The sequence below is a fragment of the Anomaloglossus baeobatrachus genome, chromosome 6 (assembly GCF_048569485.1).
Source record: "Anomaloglossus baeobatrachus isolate aAnoBae1 chromosome 6, aAnoBae1.hap1, whole genome shotgun sequence".
Lineage (NCBI taxonomy): Eukaryota > Metazoa > Chordata > Amphibia > Anura > Aromobatidae > Anomaloglossus > Anomaloglossus baeobatrachus.
Window position 1 is genome coordinate 69,479,423 of NC_134358.1, and position 14,486 is coordinate 69,493,908.

The window sequence follows — 14,486 nt, forward strand, 5'->3', positions numbered from 1 at the left end:
TCACTTCTTTTGTGCAGCTACCTGCATTTTTTGCCATAGCTAATGATAAAAAACGTAGGGACCAACCTGCCGAAAAAAACACAAAAAACGCAGTAAAAAACGCATGCGTTATTGGTGCGTTTTTTGAACGCATGTGCGCTAATCTTTCAGACTCTCAAGCAAATTTCTTGGAAGCAATAGAGAAGGGTGTTCAATTGCCGCGCCAACAGATCACTCGTTCAGATGATGAAGACCAATGTCACTTTATTTGCATATAGGTCTACGCGTTTCAGGAGCACCTGCTCCCTTCCTCAGGACCGTCAGGTTAAAAATAACATCAAATGGGATTTGATGTTATTTTTAACCTGACGGTCCTGAGGAAGGGAGCAGGTGGTCCTGAAACGCGTAGACCTATATGCAAATAAAGTGACATTGATCTTCATCATCTGAACGAGTGATCTGTTGGCGCGGCAATTGAACACCCTTCTCTATTGCTTTCTGATATCTGCCACTGGGTGGCTGCAGCCGTGGATCGTGTTGTACATGCACATATAGTAGTTGTGACTGTCACAACTACATCAGGTGAGTAAGATTACTCCCCCCTCCCCACCCCACACATATTGGGGTAAGACCCTATTTGCGCTTGTTTGTCCACAGCTCTTTTCTAAGCAAATTTCTTGAGAAGTTTCTTGAGAAAAATCCTAGTGCATGCAGGGCCTAAAAGTCAGAAGTGACCCTTTAACCAGCCTTGTCATATGACTTAGGATTTATGCCAGATCAGAGCCTCAATTCGCAGACATGGTGTTTCGGGGTGATTGCCCCTCGTCAGTGCAAAGTATGAGATCTGATCTGGCTGTATGAGAAGCTATAGTGGGGTCTAAGGGGAAAACGTTTCTCCTTGCGGAGACTGACAAACAAACGTCTCTAAAAAAATGGATAAATTCCTTTTTTGATCGGACAAGGCTTCAAGGCTTTTTCCTTACACATAGTTACATAGTTACTTAGGTTGAAAAAAGACCTAGGTCCATCTAGTTCAGTCTTCCTCCACCAGTTCTACATTTGGTCACTAAGTCATTTTTAACCAACAATGTTGTGTGTACTGAGGAAATCATCCAGCCCTTTTTATAAGCTGTTATAGTATCACCATTACTACCTCTTGTGGTCGGTATTCCACAGTCTGACTGCTCTAACTGTAAAGAACCCTTTCCTATTTAGCTGTCGGAATCCCTTTCCTTCCACTCGCAGTGAGTGCCCCCTGGTCCTTAGTATTGTCTTTGGAAGAAATAAGTCATGTGCCAGTCCTTTATAACCAGAGAGAGTTGCAGGACACGGATTAGAGAATTTTTTTTTTTTTTTTTTACAATTTCTGCATTTACTGAAGAAGCGGTTATTGTAATGCTTGCTCTCCTTTACCTAATCTTATACATGACCTCGCACATATCAAATCTGAAGGGATGAAGCTCCGGCTGAACATTTAGCTCATTCAATGCACTTTAAGAAAAGCAGATTACAAAGTTTTACAATTCCTACCTGACACAACCCCGACTCCGTCATCGCAGTCATAGTCTGACACTTCACTGTCGCTTATTCTCTTGGATCCTGCAAAGAATTTTCAGTGAACAGTTCTTCAAATCTAATTTCCAATTACATCTGGTAAATCAAATTTCTTATATATATAAAAAAAGCAAAAAATAAAAAAAAATAAAAATAAAAAAAAAACAACAACATTTCAAGACTAAGCTCTATGAGAAAATACTAAGGAAAGTAGGGAGCGATGTAGAAGATTAGTAGGGGTGAAGTCAAGACCGGTTATCAGAGGAGACACAATAAGCAGAAACCCGCTAAGTGGATGTGTATAATGCGAGTTACAGAATGATAATAGAATAGACTCTGAGGAATTGTTATAACCCGTGCTCTTTAGTTACATGGAGCCATAAAATAAACTGCTGAGGTTGATATAATGCTGCTGCACCTATTTATACCGTAGGTCATATATTATATCTGTATTGTGGTGCATTTTGTGAACTGCATATGGCGGCACACAAAGTGTCTGTAGTTGTGTCCCCCCCAAATTTTGGGCGAAAGTGGGGGGTGAGTCTTATAGTCCAAATGTATGCTATGGGGAATGAAGGTGCTGTGGTAGAGCAGGTAATCGGCGGCATGTGCAGGCTGTAGCAGCGCCTACCGTGACCACGTGGGCCTGCTCATTAGCCTCTTTTTATATGCACTGCATTCCGACGCCCATCATCTCTCAGCACTGAAGCTGGCGCTGACAGGTGGGCGGGATGATGGGCGGGGGATGCGTGCATAACTAACAGCCGGCCCGTGTGATCACCCCTGGCAACTACAGCCTGGAGTGATCATCTGTATTCACTGCCCCCCGCACATCATCATCAGCGTGGGGGCAGTGAATAAGCATACTGACCGGCCACCAATCCCTGCAGCATTGCGATGTCCTCCTGTCTGCCTGCCCGCTTAGGTGTGTGGAGAGCGGTGCACACAGCGATGACGTCATCACTGTGCGCACGGCTCGACACAGGTCAGCGACGCTGCTGCCAGCACAGACAGGAGGACAAGCCATAATGCGTGGAGCGAGGAAAGGTGGGTATAAACGTCTATTTTTTTGTGTGAAACCGGATGCGGGCCATATACCAGGATGGGGGCATACAAGGATGGGGATAATATACAAGGCAGGAGGATCATTACCACGATGCGGTTCCTTAGTAGAGAATTTGGGGACATTACCCCCATAACAGTGTCAGCAGCAGATCCTCGCCCCATAACAGTGTTTCATGACCACATTTTTTGCATAAAATGTCATTTTCCTATTTTCCTTCTCTAAAACCCCTGAATTATGGCCCATTTAGACAAGGAAGGAGTGTTTGTAGTGTGTAAAGAGGTCGCCAATCACCCATCGAAAGAGCAAAATACTCTCCTGTCCAGTGCAATGTCTTTTCTGCATGCAAAGAATTCATCCTTATCGGCAGCACATTGCCCCATGTAAACAGGAAGTGTGCTGCCGAGAATAGGATACTGTATGGGGACAGGATTATCATTTTCCCTATTATCCTGTCCCTATCACTGTTTTTTTGAGCCTGTGTAAACAGATCGCCCATTGTCTTGTATGTAGACGAGACGATGATTGGTGCTCGTTAAACAGCCTGGATCGGCCTACCTAAATGGGCCGCTATGACACCATAGTCATGGGACCATGGATTTGAACTGCCCAATAAGTTTGCATGTTATTCCCATAGGCTCCCAAAATAACGAGAGACTAATTGGCCTCAAAATAAGATAATTGATCCTAAGTAGAAGGGAATTTGGAGTCTGGGTCCAATAGGAAGGCATTCCCTGAACAGTACTGCAATATATCTTATCTACACAAATATCTACAGCATATTTCAATTCATATTGATGAAGACCATCATGATATGAAAGGGGTCAAGGATCGAAGGAAAGAAGGGAAGCCATCAGATACCGCTATTTTATTACAAGATTTGACAAAATACCCACTTGTGTTTGCATTTTAGATCACTTGCCTTCTAAAAGAACACTTTTCAAAACATAAGCGTTCTCAGGGGGCGGATAAATCCATGAGCGGGGGCGGTACAGGTTCTAAGGGGGCGGAGAAATCCATGTGTCACTCCCTGCCCCCGAAGATCCTGTCCGAGCATAAATCAGTGAATTTACTCAAAGTGTTCCTTTAAAATGCACATTTTAATCTTTTATATATAAATGTATACTTAGTAGGCATCAAGCAAGCAAGGTGAGCTATAGGAAGGAAGGAATTCTGACAATAACATTGAACATATGGACACCGCATGATATAACATGGAGCTGGCTGAGGTTATACCATACTGTGCATATGGAGACATGCATAATGATCTCTCGCATGCTGGAGTTACCTGAATTATATGAATATGGGCCTCTATCTGGAAAACAAATATTAATATGAACTGATGTCAAGGGAAGATCAATATGAAATCAGATATGTAGCGGAGAGATAAAATATCATTAATCCGAATAATAACGTAAATGGTATAATCACATTTTGGATATTATAAAATCATAGCTGTATTTTTGTATTGGTGAATTTTGGAACACTTTTATTGTAAATATCTCCGCTACATACCATAGCTTTCCTGAAAATGGTAAATAAAAATAGTTGCACTCTATAAAGCATGCAGTCCCATGTAAATTTGCTCTACATAGCAGCTTAGCTGAGTATTTACTAAAACTGTGCAGTGGAAAATAAGACGCCGATGGTTGCGATGATAGCTGATCTGGCAAGCTCAGACCGAGTCGATCAACACAGTCAATAGCGGGGGTCTAAGGGCACGTAAACACTGTCAGCTACTGTGGACCGGTCAATGGAGAAGACGTGACCCCGGGTCTCCATAGTAGATGCTGCACACTGGCACTTATACTTGATTGACATACACATCAAAGAAAGCGCCAGTGGTTACAGAAAGCAGCTGTACTATAGGGATCAATCATCTGACTGTATGGTGCCCAAAAGGCAGGGGAGTAGTATTGGGGTGACCCCTCTGACTTGGGGTTTACAGAAAAAGGGGAGGGCTGCCGGGTGCTGCCGAAGCCCCATGAACCCTCCCAGAAAGATGTGCGATTGTGCGTGACGTCAGGATGCTCGTCATCAAAAGGAGACCGATGTCCACACACACATTCAGGGGCTCGGAGGCAGCGAGGCGGTCAATATCCTCCCAGAAACCTAAAGAGTAACTAAACTTTAAATTTATTTTTTAGAATGTAATCCAATATGGAAAGTTGTGAAACATTGCAAATCACTTTAAGAGAGTCGTCTTCAATCGTGTAAAAAGAAAATCACATGTAACTGTATGAAATCCTTGCATTTTCCCAGTCTATTTCCCTTTAAAGGGATCTGTCAGCAGGTTTTTCTACTTCATCTGAGACCAGCATAATATAGGCAAAGAGATCCTGAATCCAAAGATGTATCACTTAGATTACTGGGTGCAGCCGTACTGACACAAATCAGAATTTTTAGATGTAGCCATGTAGTAAAGCTGAGTGAGCTCTCTATAGAGATTGTACATGGACAGTGTGGTGTCAATCAGACTAGGGGGCGTGACTGACTGCCGTGTGACATTGTAGTCCGAGCAATGGGAAGCCTTGTTGCTTAAACAAACATAGCAAATAAACAACAGATCGGACCTTGACAAGACAGGCATCATTGATTTCTCTGTGTTAGCCCTTGCAGCATGCTGCCTTTAGCTTACATAGTAAAAACCTGCTGACAGATTCCCTTTAACTGTATTAATATCAGAACATATTCAATTGGAGTACAGATGATAGTAGTGATGGGTCCGTGCCTGTCTCCTCTTCTGAGTGTTCTGCTTATTCTGTCCTGCAGTATCTCATCCCCAGTTAGTGAGATGCAGGTGCTGAGCTGACCAATCACTGCTATCAGCTGTACTCCAAATGAGTATATTCTGATATCAATGCAGTTAAGGAACAATGACTGTAGAAAAGCATGGATTAGGAAGCCCCTTACATGATTTTTTTTTTTTTTCAAAAATTAAGACAAATCCCCTAATGAAGTGATTTTGCAAAATAATTAATGAGTGTAATTACTCCTTAACAAGTATGAATATAAGAGCACATCTGTCTTATAACGGGCACATACAGGTGGGGAGGGGGGGGGCTTGTTATGGATTTTACATTAGGGTCCAATTTTACTCCTCTGCCTTAGAGCACACATTAGTGACCGTTGTGAATTTGATTGGATGATACATGCATAACTGATCACTGATCACAGACTAGACTGCCAATGAGCACAGAGACTGCATGTACGAGATCTTCCACACAATCATGAATGAAGAACCAAATCCAATTTACAGGCAAATGATATAATATTGCTAATATAGTATAATTACCTTTTAGATGTTATTTATTATGTTTTTTCTTATTTTGGTGTACATTTACTTGGGATTAGAGAACTCCCCTAGCTGTTAGTGCAGACAATGTATTTAAAGGGGTTTGTTCGGTCTTCTGCTAAATGTCTGCAGTCACTCTGTATCCTACAGTATGTGCAGGATTCTCCGGTAATGCCGAGTGTGGGCGATCACGTAGCCACACGTATGTGATTTTCATACCTCCAGTCCCATTCCAACTAGACGTGCCCAGCGTCACTCAATTCACTTGTACTGAACGAGGCCGCACACGTCTAGTTTGACTGTGGCCGTAAAAGTGCAAATCATGAGGACGGCCTATACCGTAGAATCCAGACAGTGTGCAGAGTGCACACTTTAATGATTAAGAAGTCTGCAGTCACATAATGGGACTAAAGACATTTATCAGAAGACCAGACAATCCCTTTCAAGGACGGCGATTCATGCCGACCAAACCATAGGCAGTGCATTAATCAGAGCCTCCTATACAATTGCAGCTAGATATGTTTTTCTTTGAAACGCTCCAGTTGATTATTATTTCCAAATATCTCTTTCGTGATTGGATTTAAGTTTTCTCTGGAACGCCGGAGCTTTTTAGACAAAAACATACCTGCTGCTATTGCGCAGCCAGGCTCTGATTTATGCCGCCTCTGGTTTGGGTAGACTGAACCTACTGACAGCTTTCCTTTAACCATGAAAGGATCCAGCCGCCTTTGTCTTGGCTATTACTTAGAAGCAATCCTAAAGTGAATGTCCACCTCTTATTATGTAGAATATCTATGCTGTTTCATTTCCTAATATCTCCTTAGTGATCAAAGTTTGTTGGTCTAGGACAGAGCTCTAATTCCACTGCACAGATGTAGATGTAAATGATAACACACTGGCTACCTTCAGCCACCAGTAGGGGGAGCTCAGGAGTTAAATGCATACTGTCTTATTACTGAACCTGCCACATCCCCATATACCATTACCCTGCAGATATGGGGTTAATCTGCAGGTTAATACTGTTATAATGCTGTCCTGATAGTGTGATTATTGGGAGAAAATGAACGTATTTCCTCAAGTGAGCTTTCAGTCATAGAGGGACAGCCAGGGCGGTTACAGTCATCACTCACAGCATCACTCTGCACAGATGAGCTGTCAATCATAAAGCAAGGGAGGTGCTAACAGCCATTGCTCACTATTTACTGAGCGGTGACTGTAGCTGTTTCGCACACACCATTATGACTCCCAGGGGCAATAAAGTTCCTTTTCGTGCACTGCAGATTAACCCTAAATCTGCAAGTTAGTAGCATATGGGGACACATGTGCAGTATAACTGTATGCAGTAAACTCCCAGGCTCCCTCTAGTGGTGGCTGTACGCAGCCTGTTTTCTTTTCTATCGAGGTCTATGCAGAGGATTAGTAACTAGTAACTCGGGAATCAGAAAAATAAAGCTCCCATTTCAGTAAGGATATATTAGGAAAATAGGAGAGTTTTAATCCCTTGATGTATGAAAACAAGAGTAACAAATAAATGAAGTATAAAAGGTAAATATAATATTCATATACCTGTACTATATTTCTTTTCACTTTCTGAATTGGTCTTCTAAATTGAACCCCTGAAGAAGAGTAGTGAAACTTTCCAATATGACCAGGCCCCAAAGTTGTAATTATTCAATATACTAGTGTAAAGAAAAGCATGCATGGAAGTGTGGCACAGACGTGATATCCTATCCCACAGCGCACAGACAAGGTGAAATGCTGGTGCTTAAAGGGGTTTTCAACCTATGATCATCCAGGAAAAATAATAAAACCAGTTACGTGCAGTCCACATGTGTAGCGATGGCTCTCTGCCATGGCTCCTGGTTCTTGTAGATAGACTGCAGCAGTGACGGCACAAAGACGTAGATGGTAAGAGGCTCTGAGCCCGGTGTTTAGCTGTAGCGGCCGTGTGTCTGAAGTCACCGCTGCAGCCTGTCGACCGGAGGCAGCACTAGAAATGCAGACGGTGAGTAACTCTGATTTTATCGTTGGAAACCCCCTTTAAAACAAGTGAATCCGTATATTCAGAAGTGATTCACTGCCACAAGATGGGGACATTTACGGGCAGTGATAAGTTATGGCTTAGTAGCTATACTTGTAATGTAGAGAAGAAATAATCTGTTCTCTGAGATTTTTCTGGAGGACACTACTTGGCAAGATGGCTTTACTTTAAAGATCCACCATCGGGGGACTCCCGATAAGTCACTATACTGGTTATGGTGAAAGATGGTTGAACAGTGGTGTATCTGGACCTGATGGCCTCAATAGGAAAGATTATGTTATGCCCCTTTTCTTGTTCTGGCTAATAATAACATACCCCTAGCCACCTAGGATGGATACCATTGTAGGGCCTGCGTAGGGGAACCCCATGGAGGTTCTTGAGTGAAAATAAGGAATGGGGCCAACATGTCCTTGGCTCCCCTCTCTATCTTTGTCTATGTACATATGACTTTAAGGTTAGAACATGACATGCCACAGTAGCCAAAAAAGTGATAGTTGTGCTCTTAAATGCTAAAGCATGTAAACTAGGAATGCAAGAATTCAGACATGCATTACTGATGAAGGAAATCTAGGAAAAATTGAGATATTTAGCAAACAAAAATGGTCAACTTTATATCTGCCCAGTGGCCACGTCATGGCATATGCCTTGATGTGGCTACTGAGCAGATATAAAATTGGCCATTTTTGTATGCTAAATATCTGCCCAGTGGCCACGTCATGGCATATGCCTTGACATGGCTACTGGGCAGATATAAAATTGTCAATTTTTGTATTCTAAATATATGCCTAGATGCCACGTTAAGGCATATGCCTTGACGTGGCAATTGGGCAGATATAAAATTGGACATTTTTGTATGCTAAATATCTGCCCAGTAGCCATATCAAATAACAGAGAGAGATAGCGGAGATGGGTTTTAAAAACCGCGCCAGAGATCCCAGATGTAAGCTTGATCAATGTACACTTTATTTCAGCATAGGTCATGACCTATGCTGAAATAAAGTGTACATTGATCAAGCTTACATCTGGGATCTCTGGCGCGGTTTTTAAAACCCATCTCCGCTATCTCTCTCTGTTATCTGCCAATCGGGGTACTGCTGCCGTTGATCTACATATGCGGTTACAGGAGTTGTGCCTTTCACAACTCCAATAGGTGAGTAGGATTACTCTTATTACACCCCCTGTTGTCAGGGTAAGACCCTATGCGCTTTTTTCCCACAGGTTTCCTGCTTACAGTAGCCATATCAAGGCATATGCCTTGACGTGGCAATTGGGCAGATATAAAATTGGCCATTTTTGTATGCTAAATATCTGCCCAGTAGCCATATCAAGGCATATGCCTTGACGTGGCTACTGGGCAGATATAAAATTGGCCATTTTTGTATGCTAAATATCTGCCCAGTAGCCATATCAAGGCATTTGCCTTGACGTGGCTACTGGGCAGATATAAAATTGGCCATTTTTGTATGCTAAATATCTGCCCAGTAGTCATATCAAGGCATATGCCTTGACGTGGCTACGGGGAAGATATAAAATTGGCCATTTTTGTATGCTAAATATCTGCCCAGTAGCCATATCAAGGCATATGCCTTGATGTGGCTACTGGGTAGATACAAAGTTGGCCATTTTTGTATGATAAATAACTCAAATTTTCTCAGATTTCCTTCAGCAGTAATGCATATCTACATTCTTGCATTTATTGTTTACATGCTTTAGCATTTCAGAGTGCAACTGTCACCTTTTTTTGTTATTATAGGTCATTTTCAGTTTTGCACCTGTTCAGACTGCATTTTAGGAGTGCAATCAGTCATTTTTGTCTATGCTACAGTAGCCATCAAGCTAACAAGTGTTTCGCCAACAGTTATGGCATCCAAACCAACAATAAACATCCACATTTAGCTCGGAACAGGAATATTGGATTATTTGAAAAGGGAAACAAGAGATCAGTCATATTAAAATTCAACATGCCTGATCCTGCTTTGACTGTACTATTTTGGGAAGGGATGGGAGGACCCCCTACACTTCAGCTTGTCAACTAGACAACATTTATTTGCTTTATATACCCAACTTTTACACTGTTAATGTTAAACTAACACATGAAGATGTAATACCCCCCTGATTTTTGGATTATATACTCATTTCCCTCCTATGTTTGTTCATTATTTTAGCTCAGAATTAGTAATAAAAAAAAAGAAAAAAAGTGTCATTTACATATGAAGGAAAAGCAGGATTTCTTTTAATCAAAAAGCAATGTCAAGGATGGGTCTCTAGGTAGCACACATGCACTAATTACTCCTGAAGACCTACTTTGCAATCTTCTAGTTGGGCTCTCCCCGTGCATCTGCCTCCGTTGCATAAATGGGGACGGGTGGGGTAGTGGCAATGAGGACACGTCGTGCGTCTGAAGCTTGTACCAATGTGGCTCATCATCTAAAAGTGCAGTTTCTAATTCAATTAGAATCTGTGGGAATAAGAAGAAGAAAAAAATAATCAGTCAGTATACACCGGTATGGAGAAGAGTACAGCATGGGGACAGAGAAGAAACGAGTAAAATATTAAACATCATCATGACATTTCCACCAAAAATCCAATGTTTCACCACTGGTATAAACACTGTGCACTGCTGAATGACATTCACATTTTGTGTTGCACCGACCCATTATCCCAACTCCAGGTAGACCCATCTCCGATCCACTTTTGAGGTAGTCTATTGAGGATTTTGTCATATGTTTAGGATCATTATCCATTGTAGAAGCCATCCTTTTTTCAAATTAAGCCTTTTTTACAGATAATGTTATGTTTGCATCAAGAATTTCCTAAAATGTCATTGAATCTATTCTTCCCTCTACCTGTGAAAAGTTCCCAGTGTGATTGGCTGCTGCAACACAACCCCAAAGCATGATTGATTCACCACCCCCATGCTTAATGGTTGGCAAGACGCTGTTTTCCTGATATTCTGTGCCCTTTTTTCTCCATAAATACCTTTAATCATTGTAGCCAAACAGTAATATTTTAACCTCATTGGTTCACAGGACTTGCTTCCAAAATGCATCAGGCTTGTTAGATTTTCTTTTGCATACTTCTGACACTGAATTTTATAGTGAGAATGCAGGAGAGGTTTTCTTCTGATGACTCTTCCATGTTGGCCATACTTGTGCAGATGTCTCTGAACAGGAGAACAATGTACCTCAACTTCAGAGTCTGCTAAATCCTCCTAAAGATCTTTTGCAGTCAGGCAGGGATTCTGATTTGCCTGTCTCACAATCCTACGAGCAGCTCTCACAGAAATTGATTTGGTCTTCCAGACCTTATCTTGACCTCCACTGTTCCTGGTAACTGTCATTTCTTAATAAGATTTCGACCTGAGGAAAGGTCAATTTTAAACCGCTTTTTTATCTTCTTATAGCCTTCTCCTGCTTTGTGGGCCACCACAATTTTCATCTTCAGAGTGCTAGGCAGCTGCTTAGAAGAACCTATGGCTGCTGGTTTTTGGCACAAGGTTAAAAGGAGGCTGGGTTTTTATAAAGTTGTGAAATTTGCATCACTTGGCCTTCCCTATCGATGATAGTGAGCAAGCCATAACCCTAACAGGCTAATTTAGGTTTGAAATATTGGTCAAAGTTATCTGAGCACAAAAATCTCCAATGGTATCCATACTTTTGCATCGGCCCATTTCCCTTTTTGTAATTTTTAAAATGTAAAACATGAAAATATTTTTTTTTTTGCCTGAAATATAAAGGAAATGTGTGATCTTTAACTTCATGCCTTTTAGACATAATTTCATCTTCAACTTGTTTAAAGGGAACCAATCACCAGGATTTTCGTATATACCGTATTTTTCGGACTATAAGACGCACCGGACTATAAGACGCACCCTGGTTTTAGAGGAGGAAAATGGGAAAATAAAACTTTAGGCAAAAAATGTGGTCATGACACACTGTTATGGGGCGAGGATCTGCTGCTGACACTGTTATGGGGGTAATGTCCCCAAATTCTCTACTAAGGTACCCCATCCTGGTAATGATCCTCCTGCCTTGTATATGATCCTGCTATAAACCCCCATCCATCCTGTTCACATACCCCCCCCCCATCCAGCCTGTTCACATACCCCCCCATCCAGCCTGTTCACATACCCCCCCATCCAGCCTGTTCACATACCCCCCCCATCCAGCCTGTTCACATACCCCCCCCCCATCCAGCCTGTTCACATACCCCCCCATCCAGCCTGTTCACATACCCCCCCCCATCCAGCCTGTTCACATACCCCCCCATCCAGCCTGTTCACATCCCCCCCCCCCATCCAGCCTGTTCACATACCCCCCCATCCCTCCTGCTCATATACTCCCATCCTGCTATATGCCCCCATCGTGCTCATATACCATCCTGGTATATGGCCTGTATCCTATAGCACAGAGAAAAAAATAAACGTTTATACTCACCTTTTCCTCACTCCCTGCAGCACCGATCACATCTTCCTCTCTGGCACGCTGATCTGTGTGTGTGGAGCCGTTCCCCTGCTGCATCGCGAAGTCTTCCTGTCTGTGCCGATCAGCTGACCAGCTCAGCACAGATCAGCTGACCGGCTCAGCACAGATCAGCTGACCGGCTCAGCACAGATCAGCTGACCAGCACAGACAGGAAGACATTGCGTGCAGCAGGGGGCCGGCTCCACACACGGGGACGGGTGAGTGTACTGATTCACTGCACCCCGCGCTGGTAATGACGCGCGGGGGGCAGTGAATACAGCCGCACATGATCACTCCAGGCTGTAATTGCCAGGGGTGATCATGCGGACCGGCTCTTTGCTATGCGCGCGTCCCCGCTCGTCCTCCCGCCCACCTGTCAGTGCCGGCTTCAGCGCTGAGAGATGGGCGGGAGGATGGGCGTGCATATGTAATGAGCGGGCCCACGTGGTCACGGCAGGCGCTGCTGCTGCCTGCTCGTTCCCCCGATGACCTGCAGCACCCTCATTCCCAGCCACAGCCCTATAGTCAGACCATAAGACGCACCCCCAACTTTCCCCCAACATTTGGGGGAAAAAAAGTGCGTCTTATGGTCCGAAAAATACGGTAACCTAAAGTCAGTGCTATACTGGCACTATCAGGCTGATTCTATACATACTTTTAGTGGTCAGCTCGGATGTTTAGGTTTTGAAATAAAAAAAAAGTAAAGTTTATAAAATAAGCTGCTTGTTGAGTGACAGTTGCACTGGAGCACATAATATATTCATGGTTATCCCCTCCCCCTGTTAGAATTAGCATAAGTATTATACAAACAATTCACTTTGTCTGTTGCAGGACCTGTGTGATATCATACCCATGTGACCAGAAGGGGCGGGGCCTCAGCCACCAAAGCTGGATACCAGGTCACATGGGTATGACCTCACACAGGTCCTGCAACAAAGTGAATTGTTTGTATAACAATTATGCTAATTCTAACAGGGGGAGGGGATAACTATGAATATATTATCTGCTCCAGTGCAACTGTCACTCAACAAGCAGCTAATTTTATAAACTTTACTTTTTTGGATTTCAAAACCTAAACATCCGAGCTGACCACTACAGGTATGTATAGACTCAGCCTGATAGTGCCAGTATAGCACTGGCTTTAGCTTATATACGAAAATCCTGGTGATTGGTGCACTTTAAGTGTTCACAAATAGAAATTTTGACCAGGGGTGCCCAAACTTTTACATGCCACTGTATAGATGTCCTCATATTTTTGTAAAGCAGGAATCTTAAAACTGTTTTGCAATTCCATAAAAATGTTCTTCACTTCCAAGAAGGATAATGCTTTCTGAAGTGTATATGTGATGTCCTGGTAGCCAGATATAACCTCTAGACAGCGTCTTTCACGTTCTTTAGAGCTCTTCAGAGAAGGATAAGATCAAGTACCTGAATTCAGTCCTGATATCGCTGTAAATTTTACTCTTTTGTAGACATGAGTGGTGACAAACCATGTATCAATCATTACTTTACTGCGAAAGTTGTAGGCTTTACCCAAAACCAGTAACAGCCTGTGTCAGGTACATCGTTATATGTATGCTTGGAGGAATTTCCTCACTTTGCTGTCAGTCTCTGAGATGCCGCTGACTGCCTGTCTACCTTCGTCTGCTGAATGTCAATAAAATGTCTAACATGATGTAAATCTTGAATGTATATTTATGATTTTTGGAAAGAATGATAACTGAAAACTGAGCGAAATGGGTAAAGGTATGTGATCATTTATGTCAGTAGTAAAGGCAATAGGATTGTTAGTTATACGATAACCCAATCTTCTTCATGGGGCAAACAATGAAAGGTTACGCCTCTAGTAGAGATGAGCAGACCTGTGGAAGTTGAGGTTGGCCGGGTTCAGCTGGACATGACCTGAACGCCACTGGAAGTCAATGATTGGCCATTTTGGCTCTCCGTCCACATACAGCCAGCCATAAAAACAGCACTTGTGGCAGGGGGAAGGCGAGGTTTTTAGAACGTCTACATCTAAAAATGTGTGAGCCATTCAGAGACGGCAAGCGGCTCGCACTAGGCCGAGCACCGAGCGTACCCGAGTGCCCC

The 14,486-nt window shown here is 42.8% G+C and overlaps 1 protein-coding gene across 50 annotated transcripts in view; it reads right to left on the reverse strand.

Moving 5' to 3' along the window:
• The window catches only part of RIMS2 (regulating synaptic membrane exocytosis 2), a 990,720-nt gene that overhangs the window by 282,573 nt on the left and 693,661 nt on the right, over positions 1 to 14,486 (reverse strand). For 27 of the 50 annotated variants that reach the window (XM_075353016.1, XM_075352970.1, XM_075352974.1 and 24 more), the window contains 3 exons: positions 10,237 to 10,390; positions 3,885 to 3,911; positions 1,510 to 1,578 (listed from right to left, as the gene is read on the reverse strand). In XM_075353016.1, coding sequence (XP_075209131.1) covers positions 1,510 to 1,578; positions 3,885 to 3,911; positions 10,237 to 10,390 — 250 coding nt within the window. The remainder of the gene's footprint in view (positions 1 to 1,509; positions 1,579 to 3,884; positions 3,912 to 10,236; positions 10,391 to 14,486) is intronic. The other 23 variants (XM_075352971.1, XM_075352976.1, XM_075352991.1 and 20 more) reach the window with 1 other exon arrangement.